The sequence below is a fragment of the Linepithema humile genome, chromosome 2 (assembly GCF_040581485.1).
Source record: "Linepithema humile isolate Giens D197 chromosome 2, Lhum_UNIL_v1.0, whole genome shotgun sequence".
NCBI classification, from domain to species: Eukaryota; Metazoa; Arthropoda; class Insecta; order Hymenoptera; family Formicidae; genus Linepithema; species Linepithema humile.
The window spans coordinates 7,878,861-7,902,688 of NC_090129.1; the positions used below are offsets into that span (position 1 = coordinate 7,878,861).

At 31.7% G+C, this 23,828-nt stretch overlaps 1 protein-coding gene across 1 annotated transcript in view; it reads right to left on the bottom strand.

Moving 5' to 3' along the window:
- Positions 1-404: 404 nt before the first annotated feature.
- Positions 405-23,828, bottom strand: part of LOC105678798 (ras-related protein rapA) — a 29,149-nt gene continuing 5,725 nt past the window's right edge. Inside the window, exons 2-4 of the mRNA XM_012378447.2 lie at positions 6,645-6,758; positions 4,615-5,038; positions 405-4,028 (exon numbers count right to left, since the gene is read on the bottom strand). Of these exons, the coding sequence (XP_012233870.1) occupies positions 3,729-4,028; positions 4,615-5,038; positions 6,645-6,742 (822 nt within the window). The 5' untranslated portion in view covers positions 6,743-6,758 and the 3' untranslated portion in view covers positions 405-3,728. The remainder of the gene's footprint in view (positions 4,029-4,614; positions 5,039-6,644; positions 6,759-23,828) is intronic.

Genomic DNA, 23,828 nt, shown 5'->3' on the forward strand with positions numbered 1-23,828 from the left:
TTTTAACATTACGTATTTACCAACTGAAAATAATGGTCCAAGGAATAATTAAAAAGTATCAATTTTTAGTATTATCAAAATATAGACAAGTAAAAAAATTGTCAAACATTCTAACATTTTAACCATATAAAGCAAAAAATTTTAGTGTTTGTAAGCGACACTATTTGAGGTTAAAATAATAACAAAATTATTCATTTTAAATGCCTAAAACAAAAGAAATTCTAAAGACTCGTTTGGTTTTTTATCTCTACAGCTATAAAATATTATTAAAAATTATTTTAATTGATTTTTAACATAAATATTTCTATATCCAGTAGGCAATTTACATTAATATTGTTCGGTTTAACGAAAAATAATAGTTTGTTTTTATAATAGAGTGGAGAAGCAGGTAATTTTTCTTATAATTTCTTATAATACTGCATATTTTATTTATTAATTTGCAATAACGCAATAACGCAATACAAAGTCAAATGCTAGTATATATAACTAGTATTTGTTGCCATATATTTTATTTGAGAAGAAAAGGCTGCAGTCATATTATTATACTTATAAAATAAATTAGCTTTAATCATATCTTTATTTAATTCTTAGATATTATATCGACATATTTTTCTAATTTATATTTTTCCCACACGCTCTTATTAGAGATTGCATTAGAATATGTATAAGAAAATAACATTCTGTTTTATACTTAGAAATCCCAATATATGTATAGTGTCGTAACGATAAACTTTTTCATATTATGAAGAAAAATATACAGTAAAAATAAAAGCAAGGTATTTTCTTCAAATAATAATCGTTTTCAAATTATCACTTTCTATATATATAAGTAATTGGATTAGTTGAAACATTTAAACTATACATTGTGGCTGCTTAATACTAACAAAACATCAAGTTAGTGGCACACACATATACATATATGCAATTTATACTAAAAGTTATACTAAAGTGCTTAATTGTGTATATTCGTGTAAAATTAAACCCAATGTGGGCTTTTAAAGTAGCAAGATGTCGATGTCATTATTTACATAGATATTTAATATTTCTAATATAAGTTGCTATTGAAATATAGTTCTCGTGATATAAATAGCTAAGCATGGATTTCTTTTTATCAGTATAATCTAATAATAAAAACATACATGTGGTCACAATTTTAAATTACAAAATTTCTAGATTTGTACATAGGAAATTAATTAATTAAACATTATTTTGAAAATTTATTTTTTAATTCCCACTATAATTGTTTTATTTTTATTTTTGATAAAGAATATGAATAATAAAATCTTTCTTTTGTATGATAATTAATTATGTTATCATCATTAACTATTTAAAATTATGTCAAAAGTATTATATTAAATGTAATTTAATTGCATATTGTGGAAAAAGAATAGCATATAAAGATAAATCTATATATATATATTACATCTAACACGTATCTGAATGTACATTAACAAGCACAATTGTTTTTTATATACTTCGATATTATACCATTGAATTTGGAAGTGTACTGCACAAGTATTAGTTTTATCAACAGTTTAGCAGATTGCTACTAATTCCCAAATTTCCAATTTGAAACAACTGACATGTTTAATACATGGGATGCATATATATAAATATTTTTTCGTACACATATCGAGTATATACTTGAAAATGAACGTACGGAGCTCTAGTTTGAAAATGAAACGACATATGGACAGTATTTACATTAGATAAACTTTCTAGATTGGTATGAACAGGAGCTGAAAAAGTGTCTTATTACATTTGAATAACCAATCTGTGAAATGTTGCACAGATTCTACGCTTGATACGTGAATTTGAAGTGTAGGTTTTTATTTATTTGCATCTTTCACACTCAGCATACTGAAATTGAAAGTATTTGAAACTTCTCATGTTTTATCATAGATAGAATATTTTGTTTTTTAGTTGTGTAATAGAAGAGCTTGATTCATAGGATCGTATAAATACGGAAAAATTTACATTTATTTACTAGTGCATAATACTGCGACGTTTTCTTTGATTCCCTCTTGTTTCACTGTTAGCATTTTTTTGATATTGTAAGGAAACAGATATTGATGTCGATAGTATTTGTAGTAAGTTTTAACTAAGTATAACAAAGTATATTTATTTAAATAATGAGATAGAACCAATTCTTATCATACACGTAGAACTAGTTGATAAAACCTTGTCATATTATCTTCTTGAATTTTATAATATATATATGTGTAATTCATGATAATAAAAAGCCGGGCAGTGCGAAGTATATAACCCTGAAACACGATATTAAAATGTATCTGCAACAATAAAACTACGTAATTGTATAATTCGGAAGTATTATTATCTTTATATAAACTTGATTGAAAGAGACACGAGTAACTCTATTGGTTCATTTCCATTAGACCATTGTTCCGATCGCAGTCAAAAGACAAAATGGAAAAATGCTCGTATTTAACGTTACATTATTATAAAGTTTCGTCAATATATCTTAATGCAAATAGTAACAAAAATTCTCAGAAATCTTTGAAGTTGCACATATTCAGAAGTTAGCAATTTCTTTTAAAAAGTTTCACAAATTCTAATTTTTTAATTTAATAGAATACGAAGATGAATTTAGCACCATCTTTGATCCTTCTCAATCCTTTTAAACGACTTGCTACATAGTACTATCAGTCCGTTTCGTTTTGCGGCAAGTAGAGAAATTGCTTACAATAAGTTGCAGAAGTAGGAGAAAAGAATTGATATTTATATCTTTCTAATCGAAATACTAATAATCAAATTGATATATTTACCAAATATCTACAAACTATCAAATATTCTTCGTACTCGACCAAATTAATGATGTTTTATTCACGCAATATGATAATAGAAATTGACTTTTTGAAAGTGTTCATTGTTAGAACAGATAGTTATCACAAAGTTGAAAGAAGAGATATTTAGAGACTCATGATATATTTCTTTTTACATTGTTGTTATAACTGTTAATGACTTATGTACGTTTTCATCAAATCGGAAATATTCCAGTAGATTGAACAAAAGGAACTGAACACACTCTTGTGTTTTGATATATTCATTTAAGTATTTAGAATATTATTCTTCTAAACTATTTGTGTATGAGACAAGATTCTAGTGTTTCTGCACACGTTCGAGTAAGTTTTGCAATATGTTCTTTTTCTGAACAAAGTGTGATTTACATAATTACTAAAGATATTCAGAAATTTTTGAGTTTTAAAACAAATTATAAAATTATAGATGATATTAAAAGATTTTTTTTTAATCATTTTTATAAAGTAATCTTTGATTCAGTAACATTTATTATTTTTTTATTGAGTAATATACAATACCAGTAATATACAATACACAATTCTTATTTTTCATTAAAACCCAATCACTCGTATATAAAAAAACTATTATTAAATAAATAAAATTAATTGCATTAAAGCAAAACTTTTCGAATGCGTGAATTTGCCTAAACATTTTTATAAATATTTTATGGACGAATACCGAATTAGTACGACATTCTTTGCCGTCTTGCGCAATCAAATTCCGCATAGCTATCTATATCATATTCGTAACCTGTGACAAAATCTTCTCGACTTTTTGGGGTCTCTTTAACTGTTGTGTGTCACGTTAAATAATTTTCGAATATATAATTGGACGCCGATTGATTCGGTATGCGTAGACTTTAAGACATAGGAGAGATTTCGCGCGGCAGTGCCAGCAAAAATCTCGCTTTATGATAGAATGCAGGAGTTTCTTTTAGAGTCGGAGCGTTCGCGAATCTGTTGCAAATGTTGCAACTGAGCTGGGGACGGCACGTGGGTGCTGCTGCTGCGTGAATTCATGTGTTGCGGTGGTGGTAAAGATTGCCGACGACGACGTTGCAACGCAGGGCTGAGATTATATTTCAGCTTGGCTTGAATGAGAAGCTCTTTAAATACTTGCGAAATGTTTAGATTTTCCTTGGCGGACACTTCCACAAATCCATTTTCCCATTTTGTAGTAACTAATTCTCTCGTGCTCTCGGTTTCCACCTATAATTTATTTTCATTATTGTAACTATTAATTAGAGGAGATAAAATATATATATATATATATATATAATCATATGTTTATAATAGGCGGTTTAATTTAAATTATATTTTGGGATGGAATTTGAAATTAATTACTATATGCATTCAAAAGTTTAAATTAAAGTTCGATTTTATGTTTTGAAATACGCATTCAAATTATGATATGAGTAAAGTTTAAATTTCGTCTTGCATACTCTTTGAATTTGTACTATCTGCATATTACGATTATCGGATTTAAAAGTGTTCTGATGTATAAGTTTTCCTATCTCTTGATCTCGGATTATACGATTATACGGAACTGGGACAAACATTCAACCCTTATCGAGTTTTAATCAGATATCGAGGATGTAAATTTCCAGAATTACGTGACACGGTAAATCTCAATTTTCTTCAACATTGGAAAAGATTTTATAATTCCAATAGTAAGATGAATTTTTTCGAAAGTGAACAAATGCAATTGCATTTAATGGCCTCTTCCGTAAACGGAACTCTGAAAGTTCCAGAAGAAATTGAAGGTGACGATCATTTTATTGCCGCCGAAAATTACCTCCTGTTCCATTTCTACGAGATCGATCTTGTTACCAACGACCACGATCGGGACGGCTCCTTTCGTGCTGAGTATCTGAGCCCTAAGGGTCTTTACTTCGAGGAACGTATTAGAGTCGTTGACGTCGTAAACCAGAACGAAGGCATCGGCTGATTTGATCGATAGATCTCTCATTGCTGGAAACTCGTACGAGCCGGACGTGTCGAGAATGTCGAGAGTCAAATGGATCCCGGAAACGTTGAAATCGCCGTGATGCATTTCCTCGACGGTCCGCTTATACTTCGGAGTGAAAGTACTGTAAAGAAACTGGTTAATTATCGCTGACTTGCCGACTTTTGCTGCGCCCATCATTACAATTTTGTGTCGGATCGAACTGTCAGTTGATTTTCCGCCACCGCTGTCCGACTCCGCCAGCCTGTCATTTCTGAAATAACATGCCATTTTCATTAACTATGATTTATCCAATATAAGCATTGTTACATTTCAGAAAGTTCAGATTTATGTAAAAATGTAAATATAAAAACTAGCCACGGGATACAACTGACATTTAAAAAATTCAACATGAAGTTCACAAAGATTATTAATGCAAATAATGCAAGTTGATGTTTCTCCATCATGTTAAAATGATTTGAACAAAAACAGACAAGAGATATTTTACTGCAACAAATATGTTTTGCAATAATCATATTATAGAAACTTAATATTAAAAGACATAAATAATTTATGAAAAGAATGGAAGATAAGAATTTGTATTAATAACGAAAAGACGTATTTAAATTTACGTCTTATGTATCTTAGCCAAGTGATATTACAATGTGATATTACAAAGTGATATTACATTTTGATAACAAGGTTTGGTGGGTGTTTCATCAACATTTCTCATTACAATATGCAAATTTACTTCTTTAAATATATATAAACTGCTGCTGGTATTGTAAAATACGATAAGATTCGTTATACAAGAGACTCTTATTAATGAACATAGGATAAAATCTCTTCTGTGGCATGATGGCGGAAGTAAGGAGATACCACATTTCGTTTAAGAGAGACAATCATCCGAGAAAGAGAATGCTACGCTAATGAACGCGAAGGATCTCTCTCGCAATAGAGGAGCGAGTGTTATTGAATATCACAGTTTTGTATAGGGTGTCCTGAATTCGTGGCACACTATCGGTACTAGAATCGCTCGTTGTGAACGACAGCAAGGCTATACAGTCGCTTTTACATGCACCAGATAACAGCAGCTGCTTCTAAGTATCTTCGTCTTCGTAATCATCGGCGCTTATTACAAGAAGTCAGACGTGGTTATTACCAGGCACACAAAAGCGGAAGAGTGAGCTTCCTTTTTCGCGTGGATTCGCCGTGAAATTAAAGCTCCGGTTAAAACCTAAGAACTAGTCATGAGGAATGGCTGGTGATGGAAAGGGGACCGCAAAGAAAAAGCAAGATGTGTCGTGTGCGAATCCGAATGGGTTTCACGCTGAAAGCAATTTTTCCGGTCTGTGATTTATTACTTCGAACACGAATAACGTCTTGTACATGGACTTTCAGTTTACTCCAGCCACCAAAGAGATATATGTAATATCAAAAATCGAACACTCCGTACATATGTATCTGCATATTGCTTCACAGAACGCTCCTCCCGCGGGTTAAATGTGGAGGAAATGACGGTCAAAGGAATAAAAAGATTAATATTGATCCTTTTTTTCATATGTCTTCCAACGTTTTTTTTTTCAAAGGCAAAAATCGTAATATATTGATTATGTCTGGCTTACATTCGTATAATTTATGTATATATGTGATAATTTGGTTAATTAACAAAAAAAAGATAAAAAATATATGTCAGCTCTTTTATAGTTTTTACGTGAGAGAAAATCAAAGGCAGCTTAAAAATAATTATTCTTGAAATACTCTAATTATTCTTGAAAAAAAATTATATATAAATAATTTAGGTTTGCTTAATTATTGATAATTTATTAGTTGATAAATATAGCGAAAAATTGCAGTCACGATAGAAACTTTAATATTACCTGACATTTTTCGGTGGTGCCTCTTCTTGTTCTTCTTTTAAATGCGCCGAAGGTTGTAGACTGAAACGACGACGAAACTGATGACGGCCTTTCATCATTTGTGCCGCGAAATTCCTGGTGGTAAAAAATTCACTTGTATAAAAAATAACAATTTCGTGTCACAATTATCGCAATAAAGTTACGCTAATGAAGCTTTCAATTTTAATCTTTGCACGTGTTGTAACTTTTTTTTTGTTTGTTGCAATATTTTTTCCGAAAACTTGTTAGCGACCAGAAAAACCTCCAGGCAAGAAAAATTGATGAGAGAGTATCGAGAGAGTGCTATCATTTTTCTCTTTTTATTAATCTTGTATCTCCACGAAAGAGAGAACGGTAGTAAAATGTGAAAACCGATATGTTTTCTCAGATATTTTTACGAGTGTTTTATACAAGTTTGATAGGGGACAAATAGGCAGTCATTGTTTTCTTATGAGTGCTATTATGAGGTCAAATTAAATGTTATGCATTTCAGCAAATTCACATTGTAATATCGCAAAGTATCATTAGCATGTTGATTAAAATTTTTGATTGCATATTTACATCATAAAGCAATGAGACAGAAGCTCGTCACGATAAACACATCCGGTATTGATAGGTAGAATCTTGTTATCGATATGACTTAATTAATCGCGTATGTTGAATAGCGATCGCCATGATAATGATGTGATGATCCTCACGCGATTCAATTTTAAATTGATTTTATTCAAGCACCGATCTTTAAGAAGCATTGCAAATCTTATTTATAAATCTTCATGTTCAATCTCGATGTTCAATTGTGCTTTTGTAGTCGCATAGTAAGACATGTGAATTAAAATTGTAATCTCAGGAAATATAAAGTAAAGTACAAGAAATATTAAGTCCGCTCTATGTTTGAATAACGACCAATTACTATCTGAACATAGTTCCTTTGCAGCACAGTTAATTTCGAGATGATACAGAGCTGGCATCAAAGAATTCGTTCAAGTTTGCTCGCAATACCGTTATGAGATACATGCCCTACGGTGTAATAACTGTAACACAGTAAATCCATTTCCCGCCAAGTATAAGCCATTTTTGTGCGCATGGAATAGCGCTCCAGGCGATCTCTTTTCCGCTTTACATCATTAATCTTTTGTGCTGCTACAAAGTTCATTGAATAGCCGCTGCTCGGCGAGATCGCGACTTAAGCCACCACCCTAAATAATCGAATGTACGTGTTCGATGTATAAAGCGCAGCACGTTTCCGTACAAGAGCTCCTTTTTATTCTGTACCGTTCATATTGTCTCTTGACAACGGTTTCTGATCGTAGGACCACTGATTGAGGAAGTAATCAAGAACTCGAGAAAAACACCCTCGAGAATGGACCCTCGTCTTATATATACATATATATCTACCTCTGTTTTCACATTTGTCGAAATGTAAATTTATTTCGACAAAAGACGACCAAACACGACCATGTAAAAGATTACAGAGAGTACAAAGTCAGATAAAACCAGCGTTATTTTGAAATTATCTTCTACTTTAGATTTTAAAGTTCTACTTTGTTCGTAACAATCTGAAGAAAAAAGTGACGTTATTAAAAAAATTTTTAAGAAGTCTTTAAAAGGATTTTTTATATGAAATGTAGCGAAGCGATGATTCTTCCGCTTTATTTTATTAAAATCAAGGAATAAACAGCTGATAAAAATTATGTATATTATAGTGCTCACTAATCTTCAAATTTTTAGGCATTTATTACAGCATTTTTTAAGCAATTCTTAACAATGCTTAAGAAAATCTTATTTATATTAAGCTTTTTCTATCTAATGTTTTATCAATTTTACATTTGTTATATATATATATATAAGTGTATAATCTTAAAACGAGTTTCATAAGACGAGTAGTTTAATAATATAAAAAATTTTTTTCAAATTTTATCGGAAATCAAACTTTAATCTTGAAATTACGTATCTAATTTGGTCCAAGTACATCACAATGTTCTCAACGATTTATCCCATGGGATATTATTTTTCTCCTGAATCTTTATCATGACATACTTCTTAAATCCTCATTCTTTATTATTAATCCTAGAAGCACGTGTACAGTGTTTGTATATTGGAAAGAGGCACACCTAGGGATGTTGCTCACACACACACGACCTTTTGTTTTCCGCTGTGGAAAAGTGATATTTTTCCATCTCTCTCAGAACGGCCCAGTGCGATTCGCCGCAGATAAACACGTAAACCAGCTTGGCTATCGATGTTTACCGTGGATCGATAGCCGTAACGTAATTTCCCATTGAGATAACCGATATCCGATGTAGTACACGAGCGCGAGTCTGCATATCTTTGTGAGGAACAAAAACGATCGATAGGCGAGCGTCGCGATTACTGCTATGCGACAGACCAAAAGTGTCAGTGATATTGAATCATTCGTCAACTGACTTTTTCTCAATTGCCAATAACGCGCGCATTTGGTTAAAACTCTGATCGATCTTAAAATGGGGTTCGGGAAATATTCACATATTTCAACGAAACGCTTTTTTAAATTGACATCTTCCAATATTTTCTTTAAATTATATTGTATCTATATGACATTAATATAGGATATCAAATGTAAAAAAAGATCTATCAATTACGTGCGATGAAAATGGTATTACTTCGAACGAAATATATGTATACGTAATTCAAACTGTTAACTCAAAAGTGCAGATAAATCATTCTTACGTTTCAATCTGCGCAATAGCATTGTTCAATCTAAAGCTTGCCCGAATTTACGATCCGGAAATACTCGAAATCGAAAGGAGAAATTACAAGAGTTTGTCGAGAATTCGTATTTTCTCTTTTCCTGTACAAAGGCAGTCCAATAGTTCCCCGCTTGTAAATCGTACGTTAGCAGCGAAAAATATCTAGATATTTTTCAAGCAATTGTAAAATGCATATTTATAGATATCGTATGATTGAACTTCACACATCACATCTCTCATATTTTGTCATATTAAAATTAGATAATTTTTCATACGTAATATAATGAATGCTTTAAAATAGAATTCTTATTTACATTATCTACGTGTTATAATACGAAATTAATTGCTATGCTTCATATAATTTTTATATTGCTCATAGAATATATTATGTTATTAACTCATTATTTATTGGAAAGTGCGAAAGTTTATACGATCGAGGCAAACTTGTATGCAACTTAATTGAAAATGCATGTCTTTCTATTAATTGATGATGGCTTATAAAAAACTTTTACATCGAGTTGTGATGTAGTAATTATCAACATCGGAAATCAATATTTTCATGATATAGAATAAATTACACCGTGGTTTTTTTCTACCGAACAATTTCTTCTGCATGCTTTCGTGAATTATAGAACAATATTGATGCATCTACGAAACTACGAGTTTATATAAAAAAGAATAGAAGAATAGTAGTATCATTGTGACCCCATCATAATGACATTACGCGTTTCACATCCATAGAACATAGTTGATTCAACTTGAAGAAAGATTTATGTAATGTTCCTACCGAAACATCTTGCCGCTGTATTTTATAGTAAAAACAGACAATATTAATGTGGGATTTAAGCGAATAAAACTGGTACCGTGAATATCGTGCGCATAAAAAAAGTATTTTTATTTCATTACGTGATCGTGCAAAGCATAACGAAAGCTTTTATAGCACCGTGTCGTATTCTACGCTACCGCAGAAATGTAAACGTGCGGGTATCGCAAAAACAACTGATATTACGCGAAAGCGGGTGATATATCGTGGATCGATATTCAAATTATTCCGAAAAGTAATGCGGGTAAACGGTTCGTTTTACAAGTAGCACGCGGTGACGTAAAAGCGGCGGTATTTTATACTCAAGAATTTACGTGGCGTAACACCAATTTCTCAATGAATCCTGATTTTTCTGATTAAATACGTTTAATATTCTTTGTATTTTTTACAAAAACATTTACTCGCGTAAAACGTATCTCGTTGCAAAATAAAATATTATGTAATTGTTTGCGTCCCTTCATCATTTAAATGACCATTAAATTTAAATAACATTATTAACTTTGTTAAAATGTTTGCTAAAAAACAATTTGCAGAAAATGAAGTAATTTAGTAAAAATTTTGTAATAAAATATTATTATATCATTTTTATATCAAAAGTGTGCTCATCGTATTTTATGTAAACAATTATCAATAAATGTGTATAGATGAGTAGAGAAAATTCAATATTTATAATTGCCACGCGTTGTAATTTTTTATGATACATGTCTTGTGTCACACACGACATTTATATTAAAAATGTTTAAATTGTAAAAAAAATATCGTCGATTCTATATAAGTTTGTTTCTGAAAATAGTCGATCCGCCTAGTCTTTGATTTTTATTTTATGTAGTTTTACCGACGATTTATTGTAAAGGGTCAGCGCGACAGATCACGAAGTCGTAAAGGAACCGCCTGAAACTTGACTGTGTATTCTCGCTGGATTGTACTTCAGGGACTTAAGAGTGATACGGGTTAATCTTCAGGCCTGAAGCGACTTCTTATTTGTCACGTGAACTATTACGAAGATTCGCGATTGAACGTGCCTTGAATCTTCCATTCTTTTGTTTAAGCACGATAATGTTACTTCCATAACTTTAATATAATAATTAATCCGGGTAAACACTTTCCATGACAAGAACATGGTAAATACCTTCTGCTATCTTTAGCTAAAATTACTTTAAGTGGATGTTCTGAATTAAGGAAATTGCGAAATTTCTAGAATATACATTTATGGGCAACAGATATCAATCGTAAAAATATGATGTATTTTTAGAAAATTGAGATCCGTAAAAATGAAATTGATGAGTCTGCGCAATTTTGAGTAGAAATTGCAAAAAATGCAAAAAATGGAATTGTAATGTGAAATTGTATAAAATGCACAAATTACTTGTTAGGCTTTATATGCAAAAGTATACTTTAACGAAATTTCCTTTGTTTGATGCATTATATCTCAAGTATAGGCAACAAGTTTGCGATATCTTATTACGAGGTGAACGGCTTGTTAGACCAAATAATCGATCAATCATCTATAACCACGAGCAATTTATTAAATTATCGAAAAATCATTAGACTACTTTGTAAGTGTACAGACATACTAACATTTATGAAGGATGACTCTTTTAGATAATAAACAATAATCAAAAGACAAAAGATCTATTTGCTCGAAAGTTTTCGATTTGTGAGTGAACAATTCAATAGTTACGTTATACGATCGTTTGTACTTTATTTTCAAAGCGAATATAGAAGATTGTATTTTTGAGGAATTACTGAAGATATTTTAGTAAACATATGTAGGTTGTAGAATCTTTTCATATGTTATAAAGGAGCGACACAGCAGACGGCATGTGTATTTTATTTTCATGAAATGTGCGACGAGAGACAAAGTGAATAATTTTCTACGAAAATGTTTCGGGTCTAAATAATGCCTGAGAAGAGCGTGAAGTGTATGAAACAACACATTGAGTTTTGCAACAATAATCACAGAAAATACAGTTCAAAGAAAATACAGAAAATACAGTTCAAAGAAAATACAGAAATCAAATTTGCAGTATTTTATTTTTATTATATTCATCTATAAATATTTTCGTATGTGTTCTTTTTTGATTTTTTGCTTAGCAATGTATTTTTATTTTGACATTTTTACCAAAAGAGAGATTTATTATAATTTTCGATAATAAGAAATATCGATAGAAACTTCATATGCCAAGTAGGTTTGCTAACAATTATATTGCTTTTATTCTAAAATTTTATTAATTTTTTGAAGAATTTTATGCAGAACGGAGCAAACGTTAAAAGAAGTATTTATAACTCCAGAAGATTCTTTTTCTTAGCAATTTCGTATTTTTATACAAGCTGCTAGAACTCATACATTTAACGTGATCCCTTAGACTTTAGATATAGCTTTCTGCCATGCTCAATGTATGACGGAAACGCAGCCGCTCTCTTATGTCAATATTTTATCAGAGAAGATTTTACAGTAATGTAAAAGATATTACAGAAAGAAGTTCAATTTTACTTGTATTTCATTTTACGACAAGTAACAAATTCTGTTAAAAATGATCAAATTTATAAATTTTTAATTTTCAATTAATTTTTTAGCATATTTTGAGACAGCTTATAAAATTAATAAAGGTGATATGCACAGTTTATAAAAAATGGCCGTAACTGCTAAACCTCTTTTGTTAAATTACTTGGAACTTATACATGTTGTGTAGAATATTATGTAGAATATATGTGTATAATACGGTATATATTGCACAGATTTGCTCAGCTATATATCAAGTTATAATTAAGTGCAAGGATGTACTAATCGACGTTATGGCGTATTAATGATATAGCGCGTATTTGCATCAAATGTAATTTACAACAGTGCAGTTTTAATGAAAAGTAAATTAAATATATATTATGTATAAAATTATTTGAAAACTTGTCATACACAGTGCAGTGAATAATATTAGAATGATATTAATATTGGCAAAATGTTTCGATTTAATTGTGCAAAATATTGAAATTGTTGTTTTTCTCGTCTGTTAAATTATAAGTGAGAAACGTATAAACCGGCGATGAAAAATTTTCTGATAAATTTCTTCTAAAATTTTATTCGAAAATTTCTGAAAAAAATATACGCACGAGCTTTCGTGCGGACTGGTTTTGATTGCGAACTAAATCTAGATCCGTGATGTTAAACACGATAGCTATTACCCGCGATATTATCTTGTTGATGACCAAACCAAACACAACACATTGCGAGAACGTGACTTCGTCAATGTCGACAATGGCTTGCATATCGCTCGATCAGAAGACCGACGATGAGATCCAATGAGCGGAATAAGACGACGACGCCGACGGCGGAAAAGGGAATGTTGGCATCCCCACGTCGTGCGCAATGGGGTGCCGGAGTCCATAGCAAGAAAAAAAAAGGCGAGAAGCCAGAAGGAAGTGAGGGTGAATCGCGTCGACTGCGACGGCTGTCGTCGTCGGTCGTCGCCGTGGTGGTCGGTCGTTGCTGGATCGGTGTAATACGACGAAACCCGACAGCATGGAGCCGGTCGTTGCTCCACTTTACATATACATGCGCACACCCATTGCAGCTACCCACGCGCGTCCCGCAACGCCTGATCGTCCCGTATCGATGTGTAATTGTATGTTTAGTGCATGTACGAAAATTCACCATCCCTCTGCACACAATCCACTCACGCGGGTACGTGCGCGGGACGCGGGTATTACGGATTTCGCAACGTGGCTGAGAGCCACCCGTCATCGAGGCGCGTACGTGTACTGCCTACGCAACCTCTCGTGTATGCGTGGAAATTCCCACGGGTAATTTTACTGCAGGATTTTTAGAATTCCATGGGAATGCCAACTGCGGAAATCGTGTGGCCACATTGTTTGCGATGCTGGATAAATACGCGGAATTATCAGAGCTAAAGTACTCTCGGTTGGCAAAAGTTTTTGGTATTTAGTGTTTCAGATTTTTCGATATATAATTCTGTTTTCGAGGGACTGCAAGTGTCTGATAAAATTTAACACTTTTCAACTGAAAATGCAATAAGAGTAATAATATGACAGAAAATTGTAATTATTTTATACGAGTACTAAATTTAAAATAAATATTAATACTAACGATAGGATGAAGAGTGCTTATCTATTTTTTAATAAAAATATATTTATATATTTTTAAAATATTTTTATAGGGGAGTAGAATACGTAGAACTTATCTCGCTAGTCTTTATGTTGATTACAAACAACTGATTACGCTGTTCATGATATAAATTGCGGTATCGTGCACTAAGCATGTAACATCCTGTGCGCGTGGTCAATCCTTGGAGAAATTAATCCGATCAAATAATTCATCGTATATCCCTTCGAGATAGCACCGACATACATTGCGGACTTCCACCAATACACGTTCCAAGTAGCTACGTGAATTATACTCGTGGAAAAGCCATTTCGACATTAATCACGCGTAAAAAGGTCGACGGAGAAGAAGTTTATCGAAGTCGGTCCGTGAAAAAGGGAACCAGGGCGTTCCGAAAAAGGAAAAAGATGCTCGGTCATCAACATCAGAATCAGAGACTAGGAAACTGCACCACTACTAGGACAATCGGAACATCAAAACACCACCAAAACTAGAGTAATGTTCTCGCTGTTCCAATTGGACCGTATATCGGTCGATAATATCAGTAAACTTCTTGCATGTCAAAAATGAGGAAGAGCATTCGAGAGCATTTCGTTGCATCGGCACGCTATGTGTGTGCGAGCCAACTGCACGCATCTCAATTCCGTGCCCTTTAAAGCTGTCAGAATGATCTCGACTTTTGACATTAAATTTATTATACAAGTACAATGCGAACTTTGGTACAATATTATACGACAAAAAGGCTTAAGTACATCAAAACTGCAGTATATACTTATTTATTGAAAAAATCTTTGAAGCTAAAGATATATCTACAAATATATTAATATAGTTGATAATGTTGGTTAAATTATTAACACTACTTGCGGAATTCTCTATAAAACTTTTTTTTTTTATTTTTAATAGAGAATTTTAAAGAGAGATATATTAGTTTGCCTATCTCAGCGGTTTTATTAAAACCTTAAAAATGCATCGACGTAGCGAAGAATAAAATTTGTACTAAACGATTAATCGAAGCATTCTGCAAGCGAACTCGGCCAATAATAGTCGATTATTTTACATAAAGTATATGAAATAATTACTATCTATAAATTATTAAAATAAGTAAGTAATTATTAAACATTAATAATATCTTTCTGTAGTGGCAGAAATTGTTAGGAGCGCCATAACAACATAATATTAAGCTTTAATCAATATTTGTCAGGTTTTCTGTGTCGCGTCATTAAGCTTATGGTATTAAATTATTTACGACACGAACGTTGCAAATGTTGCGATTTTACACAACATAATGTACGCGCGACAGGAAGGTTTATCGTTTATTATTAAGCAGTTATATATTTTCCCGTTTCCCATATAGAAATGTCGGTGCGGATCGATGCCAAAAAAAAAAAAAAAAGAATGTTTAACAGCAAATAAATACGCTCTGTATATTGAATAAGATAGGGTAACGTTCGACAGCATAAACAACATCCGACACCGGTGTAAGTGTCAACGTGACGCTTCAAGTATAGGGCTGTATTTGGGTTAAGCCGTGATAACGCGCAAACGACGTGACACACGATAAATACGGAGCGCTACGTAGAGACGTATAAATTATAGATATTATTAACGGGTCACTTGAGCATCTCTTTATTCTCAGAACGGACACAGATTCTCCTCTATGTTACTGCGTTAAAAAATGAAAACGCGTCACACATACAAATACATTTATAAAAAAATAAGTACACTGTTTTTTTCTTCGGATATTCTATTCTTTTCTCAAATAATCAATGTCTCAAAAGTAGCACATGGTTACTGCAACTTTAAAAGGCAATATTCCGAAGATAAAACTTCTTTACTAGCGAAGACTAGTTTTTCTTAGTTTGCAAAGAATGAGATTTACGATTATTCGCGGTATTCAAATTGAAATTCGACACTAATCGCCATTGATTGTGATGTTACTGTTCGCCCGATTGTTTTATACATCGATCATGTAACTTTTCTCTTTGCGACTTTTTACAAAGTGAGTCTTTCTTCTTCGCAAACTTCTTACGAAGAGCTTTATGTCGACTCGTTCGATATTTCAAGAAACATCAAACTTTCGATCTATGCGGATTACTCGATAAACGTGACGCTTTTGTCAGGAGTGCGAAAAATGGACCGTGAAATTTCAAAATTCAATAATGCGAAAAATGTAGGCGGGACAAACGTGCATCATAAAGCAGGGACTAATGGTCGCGGAAATTGAATGTTACGTCACTGAATATGGGATTAATTGCGTGATGTAATCACGTTACCGGACGCGGAATTAAATTGCGCGGCGACCGCGGATAAATCGAGAGATTATTTTGTAGGAAGAGACGTGTCGGCAAAACCGACGTCGGGTCCGGTCCGATTTACTGTGAGCTTAAGCGTTCCGTGCTTCATTCGCGTTTATTCAAGCAATCAAAATCCGTCTATAGTGTTTGCGAAACTGACCAACTGTCAATCGGTAAAAATTAATTCAAACCTCATCTTTGCCCATCGCAGATGTTAAAAATTTTACCGAGTAAACCATTAAATAATTTGAAAAGATATTTAATCTCTATGCAAACGCCAAAGCGTTTTCTGTATGGAAAAGAAATGCAGAAAAAGAATATTAAATCTTTACACGCGTATATTCTATGCAAACATTTTCATTTTTTCTCACACATTTCCGAGTTTTGCATCTAGTTTTCCATTCTGTTTTATTTTGAGTATCATTCTAAGCAACAATTAAGGTTTTTCTGATACTGCAAATGTTTTTCAAAAAATTTAACTTGATGAAATTTTCTTTTCGACAATTTTTTGTTGAAATAGTCGAAATTTCAGCGTAACTTTGCAATTATTTTTATAATCTGTTTTTGCACTGCTACAGACTTGTTTATATTCGATTCATTCGATTTAGCGTTCGAATCTATCGGCGTTTCTATCTTAATTGCAATCTCCAAACTTTGTAGAATGGCGAGGAAAATCTCTTCAACTATTGCGACGGGTCTATGACTCGAAAGTTAGTACGGAAATCTAAATCACCGAGCACTCTCACTTAGATTTCTACATTTACTTTCGAATCATAGACCCACCGTAGTGGTCCAAAAGATTTTTTTTGTCATCCTACAAATGAACACTCAGTGGATCGATCGGCTTCAAGTGCAGCTAAAGACAAACGACGTTTTCCGATGGGTTTTCCACTAAATCCACTCACGAAGAGAAAACAATAAAGCTCTCGTGCGCTGAATATAAAATTCACTATGTAAGAGAGCTCAATTCGTAAATTCCTCACACGAAGATATATTGTTTCAGCTTGTCTCGGTCAAATAAAGAATATTACCTTTTGCTGGAAAATCTAGAAGGTAATTAATGAAGCGATTTTTATTTATTTGTATTAACTTTCCACGTTATTTATCGCATAATATTTGATTTAGACTTTTATATGAGAGATGTGCATGTACAGTTTTAATCACACAATCAATAAGACGCGAAAATAAAATAATGCGATGTCGATTTAAACGCAATTTTAAAAGCTTATATAATTTTTCTAAAAAATTACTGATCTTTTTTTGAGTTATAACTTTAAGAGAATAAGTTTTCAAATATTTCAACATCTGATGATTTCGCACATTTCGAAGTCGATTTGTTCATTTCAGAACATTGCACACGAACCATATAATATTTGCCACGGTCCAGCGATTGCTATAGCTCTTTTTCTCATGCGACTGAACAGTCCATTGTCCACTTTTGAATACGATTTCTTTTTTTTTCTTTTTTTAACTTTTTACGAATCTCTATAATCCACAAAAATGAAAGATCCACAAAGATGAAAATTCAATTTTGATGACAAATTTAGTAAATGTAGTAAACAATAGCGCGCAGCACTATTATGTTGTAATTATGTTGTTATATTCATTAATTTCTACGTATAATGTTCGAAACAGTCGTACGTTTGGTGAATATAAATTTCTCTCATACATATTCCCTCATATTATTCGTAGTATCTTCCAGTACGTAAAATTAATCGCGCATTGATTTAAGAATGAACGACGCTGCTATGCAAATGGCGGTGGCGACTATATTCATTCGGTATTAAATTCCCGCTGACCTGTTTCCGTAACACCTTGCGCAATCATAAATATCGCTAATCATAAATCACATTTAACGCATGTTGAGACTCATAATCAGTATTCCTACGTTCGTATTGGTAATAATTACGCGTTATATCATGCGCTTCTAATGCGTTTTTTAGTATGATTTATAGCATGAGGAAAAATTATCGATGAACTGATCTCGCTGATCGATAAATAGTAATTGTACTAAAAGTAACTTTCACGAACCACAATTAAAGTGATAATTGATAAAAAGGGCATAAATATTCTTTCGAAAAAATGCTTTTAAAGTTTATATTTTATAGAATACTTTGAGGCAACTTCGTATTAATCGAGTTGTAGTTGCCATCAAGTATCCTGTGAGATAAAATAAAAGTTTTAAATGCATTTTTCTTGTCATTTGCTTACGTAATTTTGATTCGGCCATTAGCTGTATTGAGAACAGTCAAATTTTGTTTATTTTAAATGAAATCTTTGTTACGTAGGATAATATATTATAATTAATAGAAATGAATAATTGTATGATATTTTGCATTAAGAAATTATGATAAAAACTTTTATTACAAATACATGATTGCAGTTGTATCGTGTTTTGCATCTGTCAGCGTAAAAACACGCTAACGTACTATTATGCGCCTCGATTACAGATCGTATGGAATCTGTGTTAGCTAACATTAGGCCTAATGATTAATTTGCTGATAGGTTGCGGCGAAAACGCATTGGACTACGAACCGCAAGCGGTCGTTTGTGTGTTATCGATTGAGCCAAAATTAACATTCTTCGGCGAATAGATTTGCATTGTTGCAAATACGAAACATAATTCATTTCGAAAACAGCTTTTAGTCTTGCATTTTTTACATATCATACATTGTAATGCAATATTGGAGAGTGCTTCAATTAAATTTCATAAAACATTTAATTATTATTATGATGAGCTTAGTTTTAAGTGCTTTTGTTTTAAGCGTTTAAATAGAATGAATTAATATTTCTTGCACGGTGTTATTTAACGCAATTATGGCCCGCAATTGTTGGAGAACTTGTATTACTCTATGACATATATGATAACTGCGACCTATATTTCCATGAGCGAGAGTGATCAAGGCGATGTTCACTCATGTAAATCTAATCTACAAAATTATGTATTAATATTAGCGAGACACCTCATTGAATATTCTGACAGTAAATTTATGACTATCCGATAAATTGCTGAATCTAAATCATTGACGAAATGAACATTTATGATTAATTCTAATAACTCAGTTAAATTATCTAACACACCACCACTGAATTATTATTATTTTACTATTTATCTATTTATCTATTATAAATAGATTGTTAAGTGGATTTTATATTTTATAACAACACAAAGATGACGTATTTTTATCGCATATATTATTAGAGTCAATTTTTATTTTATGAGATAAAGTATATTCTTACTTTATGAGATTATTTATTTCAAATTATTTATAAACTTTTATCTTCTTGTTCTATACTTATTTTTTGCAAAAAATAAAACAATTGCACATGTATTGCAATTGCTTTTTGTGAAAAATATGATATTCAAATATACAGCGGAGAATATAGCGAAAAAATGCACAAAATTACCAAGTTGTCCATTTCAAATCATTCATGTTCTTTTAAATTTTATATTTTGTGTCGTGTTCAATCTCACACAAATACCTGTTTTCACAAGATTTATCCATCCGCACGTATACCATTGTACACGTGTACTCCATTCCGCAACGGCGCTAACGAATGAGCTTCTATCACAATTAACATTAACATATGCGACGCGAATGAGCTTCCAGCGAGTGTTACTAACATCATTTTCTGCAAACAACAACTACGAAATATCATCGCTATATTCTTTATACTGCGTTTTAAATTTCATGGTGTGCAAAATATTACAAACTTTTGTTTGCTAATAGTTTGCCTTATTATAAAAGTCTTTTTTTATTTAGACATTTGTCACAAAATTTTATTTAACTGTTTCAATTATTTTAAATATAAGTACATAAAACTTGGATAGAAAAATTTTAATAAAAATTGATTTTAACAATTATAAGAACAATCTTAAAATAACATATAGAAAAATATTAGTGCGATTAGATAATTATTATATGCAATGTCATAATTATTATAAGCTTCTAAAGTTTTATATAAAACACAAATCTTCCAAGCTATTATATATCTTTATACGAGATTTTCTACGATAATTGAAATTGACTAACTTCTCATACTTTTAGTAAACTATTTGAGTTGGACTTAATTTTGTAACTGTTTATAAAATTCTTCATAATTTTCTAATACGACATAAAAATATAAAAACTTAAAATTTGAGATATTACTAAACATTTTGCAGAGAAAGGATTAGACGTAATCTAAATTGAAAAGTATATTTTCTATGCAACCCGCAAATAAAAATTACAAGTTTATATTTTTGTTTTTGGAGCATTCGTATTACTCGTGAAACAAATGCATTGATTTGCCCACGCAAAAGAGATGAAAGGTTCTACCATTTCAGTAAACAATAGACGCAGCTTTTTTGTAATCCATCAACCGCAAAATTTAAAATGTATCATTGAATCCACGATGTAAATCGTGAAGTAATTTAAAGTAAGTAGCAGAAACGTAAATCCGAAAACGACGAACGCATTTCATCGCGAATAAAGTGAATTCTCGAAGGAGCTAATCGAAATAAAAGCTGGCTGGAATATATTGTGCCTGTAGAGCTCGTGAGCTTTATGCGCAGCACGCAACTCATTCGAGAAATCGGGAACGCGTTTATGAACGAGCAATAAACATTATCGCACAATGAGTCGCGCACTCTCGGGCACTTTCCAGATATTGCGTATCGAAAAATAGATAATGAAGAAATTAATCCAATTTGATTTTTAATATTCATTTACATTTGAATTCAGCTGAAATCGATTTTTAAAGTGATATCGGTAATACTAGTTAAATAATGTTATTATAAACGTAAAACTCGATAGCACGAGCATTAATAACTAATATTGCAACATTTTCAGAAATTATAAGTACGGAGTCGGACCACGATTGTAAAAGATTAATTTCCCGGTCGTATGTGCAATGCAGTTAAGCGTTTATTTTAACGTGTACCTTCTCTACTTATAGAGCAATTTCGAGCAACTTACCTTTATAAAATGCGGTAAAAATATTACATTGCACATATACTTTGTGTGGCGCAACATTGCCGAGTTAAACGAGACTATATGAATTTATTCAACGTTTAAATTGTAGTGCATTTTTTGTGCAAAAGAAGGAATGATGTATTTGTTCAAAGTAAAAACTTTTCAGGAATTATATACAACGCTTTACTTTTAACGTGTAAAAGCTGTTGGTAGGAATTATGCGCAGATGAACTGTTGACTCGATCGAGCACTCTCCGAAATAAAAAACGACCATGTGCTGGCTGTCCGTTTTTCTCTTTATTATTCGACCACCTGTATTCAAACATTTATCATTTTACAAACGCGGTGACATCCGCACGTTACGTATGCTCGTTAACATTTACAGAAAACGCATTTGCGTTTTATGTCGGTATTTAATTTATGATACAAACCGAGAAACATAAAGTGAAAAAAGAGTTTTTTTTTTAACAAGGAAAAACCGTTTCCATCATTTTTCATCGATGAAATTTTATCACATTTTGTACGTGATAAATTGTCGTTGTAATATTGTTTAAAGAACGAATGCTCAGTGCGTGAATTTCGGGTGGAAATTCAGTCGGGCCAATTCGATTCGTTTGCAATAAATAGAATTAACACCATCCGAAAATATGTTGGAAAATGTAAAGCGAGAGATGACATATTTCACGGTGAATTATGTAATTATCCGATCGTTATGCGTTGTAAATATGTATGTAGCTCCACTTTGTGTACCTGTGCAAAGTTGATCATTTGAGTCGAAAGTGGATATATCAAAATCCTTTTGAAGTATTAAAATACGATAAATAATAACATCACAGGTAGCATAATAATCAACTAATTTTATTCCATTAACGAGATAATGATGAAATTTAATCTCTTTATAACAGTTCTCGACTTACAATTAGTATTGGATTAATCATATCCCTTTCCCTGAGCTTAAAACTGTTATAAACAATTTAACAATAAAATACTGCTATCAAAAATTTAATATATTATTAGATCAATATCATTTGGCTAATAATTATTCTTTACATTTTTTATAAGTGCTCTCTTTCTTCACTATAATGAGAACATGTATCTTATAAATTGTTTGCATTTTTTTTTTTAATAACATGTTCCAAATTAATTTAACAATTTATGTGAAAGTAATTACAAACAATTTGCGACAATTTGTATTATTTATATGTTTATATGTCAGAGAAACAAACAAAATTCAACGAATGAAAACTAATCGTGGAAACAAGAAGGATCGTTTTTCATCTACGAAACTGTCGTTGGAATGACATATCATCGTCACGTCTTTACTCGCAAAAGAATGCTATATTTCAACGAGTAAAAATACTATCCGTTAGCAAGTCATACATACTACAATAATCGAGAAATATATATTTTAGCGTCGGAAACTAATCGAATTATAATATTGACCTATATAATTCAATATTTAAGAGATATTTTATAAAATTGCGAATTAAATTATCACGGGCTGTCGAACACAATGGCTTCAAGAGAAAGATCATTTATAAATGGAATAAAAGAATAAGAGAAAATTACATTACAGCATATTACGTAATATATGTAAATGCAGTATACCAAAGCGCACTTTCTGCTGTTACAAACTTATTTGTGCAGAAACCACTTTCTGTATGCATATGCCGTCAATTTAAAGTTTAGATTAATTTGGATTTATATTCGACTAATCGTAACATGTTCAACGTGAAATTGGACTGCACAGGCTTAGCTCGAAATGTACTTTAATCAGCACCCACGAAGTCTTCAGGAAATTAATTGGTGGCTAGAGTTCGCCCGATGAAACAAGTCGGATTCACTTCGACGGCGCGTGTTAATTTAATGACATTCTTTCAATTGTGAATTCACAGTCAGAACAAACTGAAAAAAGACTTACTTAAAAATTTTTAATTTAATCTTTAAGGAGATTATGATAAAACAATTAATCGCACAGATTTAATTATGATACCAAGTAAAAAGTTTAATAATAATAATAAAACACAAAATACAAAGAAAAAAATATATAAAATGTTAGTGTTATTTAAATTCTTTGTAAACATTTAATAATTAGTATAGCACGCTTTTTTACGATTTTTGAATAAATATTCAATTCTCAATTTTTTAACATATGTGTTGATGAGGAATATTTGAAACTAATTTTATTTGAGATAAAAACTTGTCATCGTTATTTATTGCGCATTGTCTAACGGTCTGCTAAAAAGTAAAG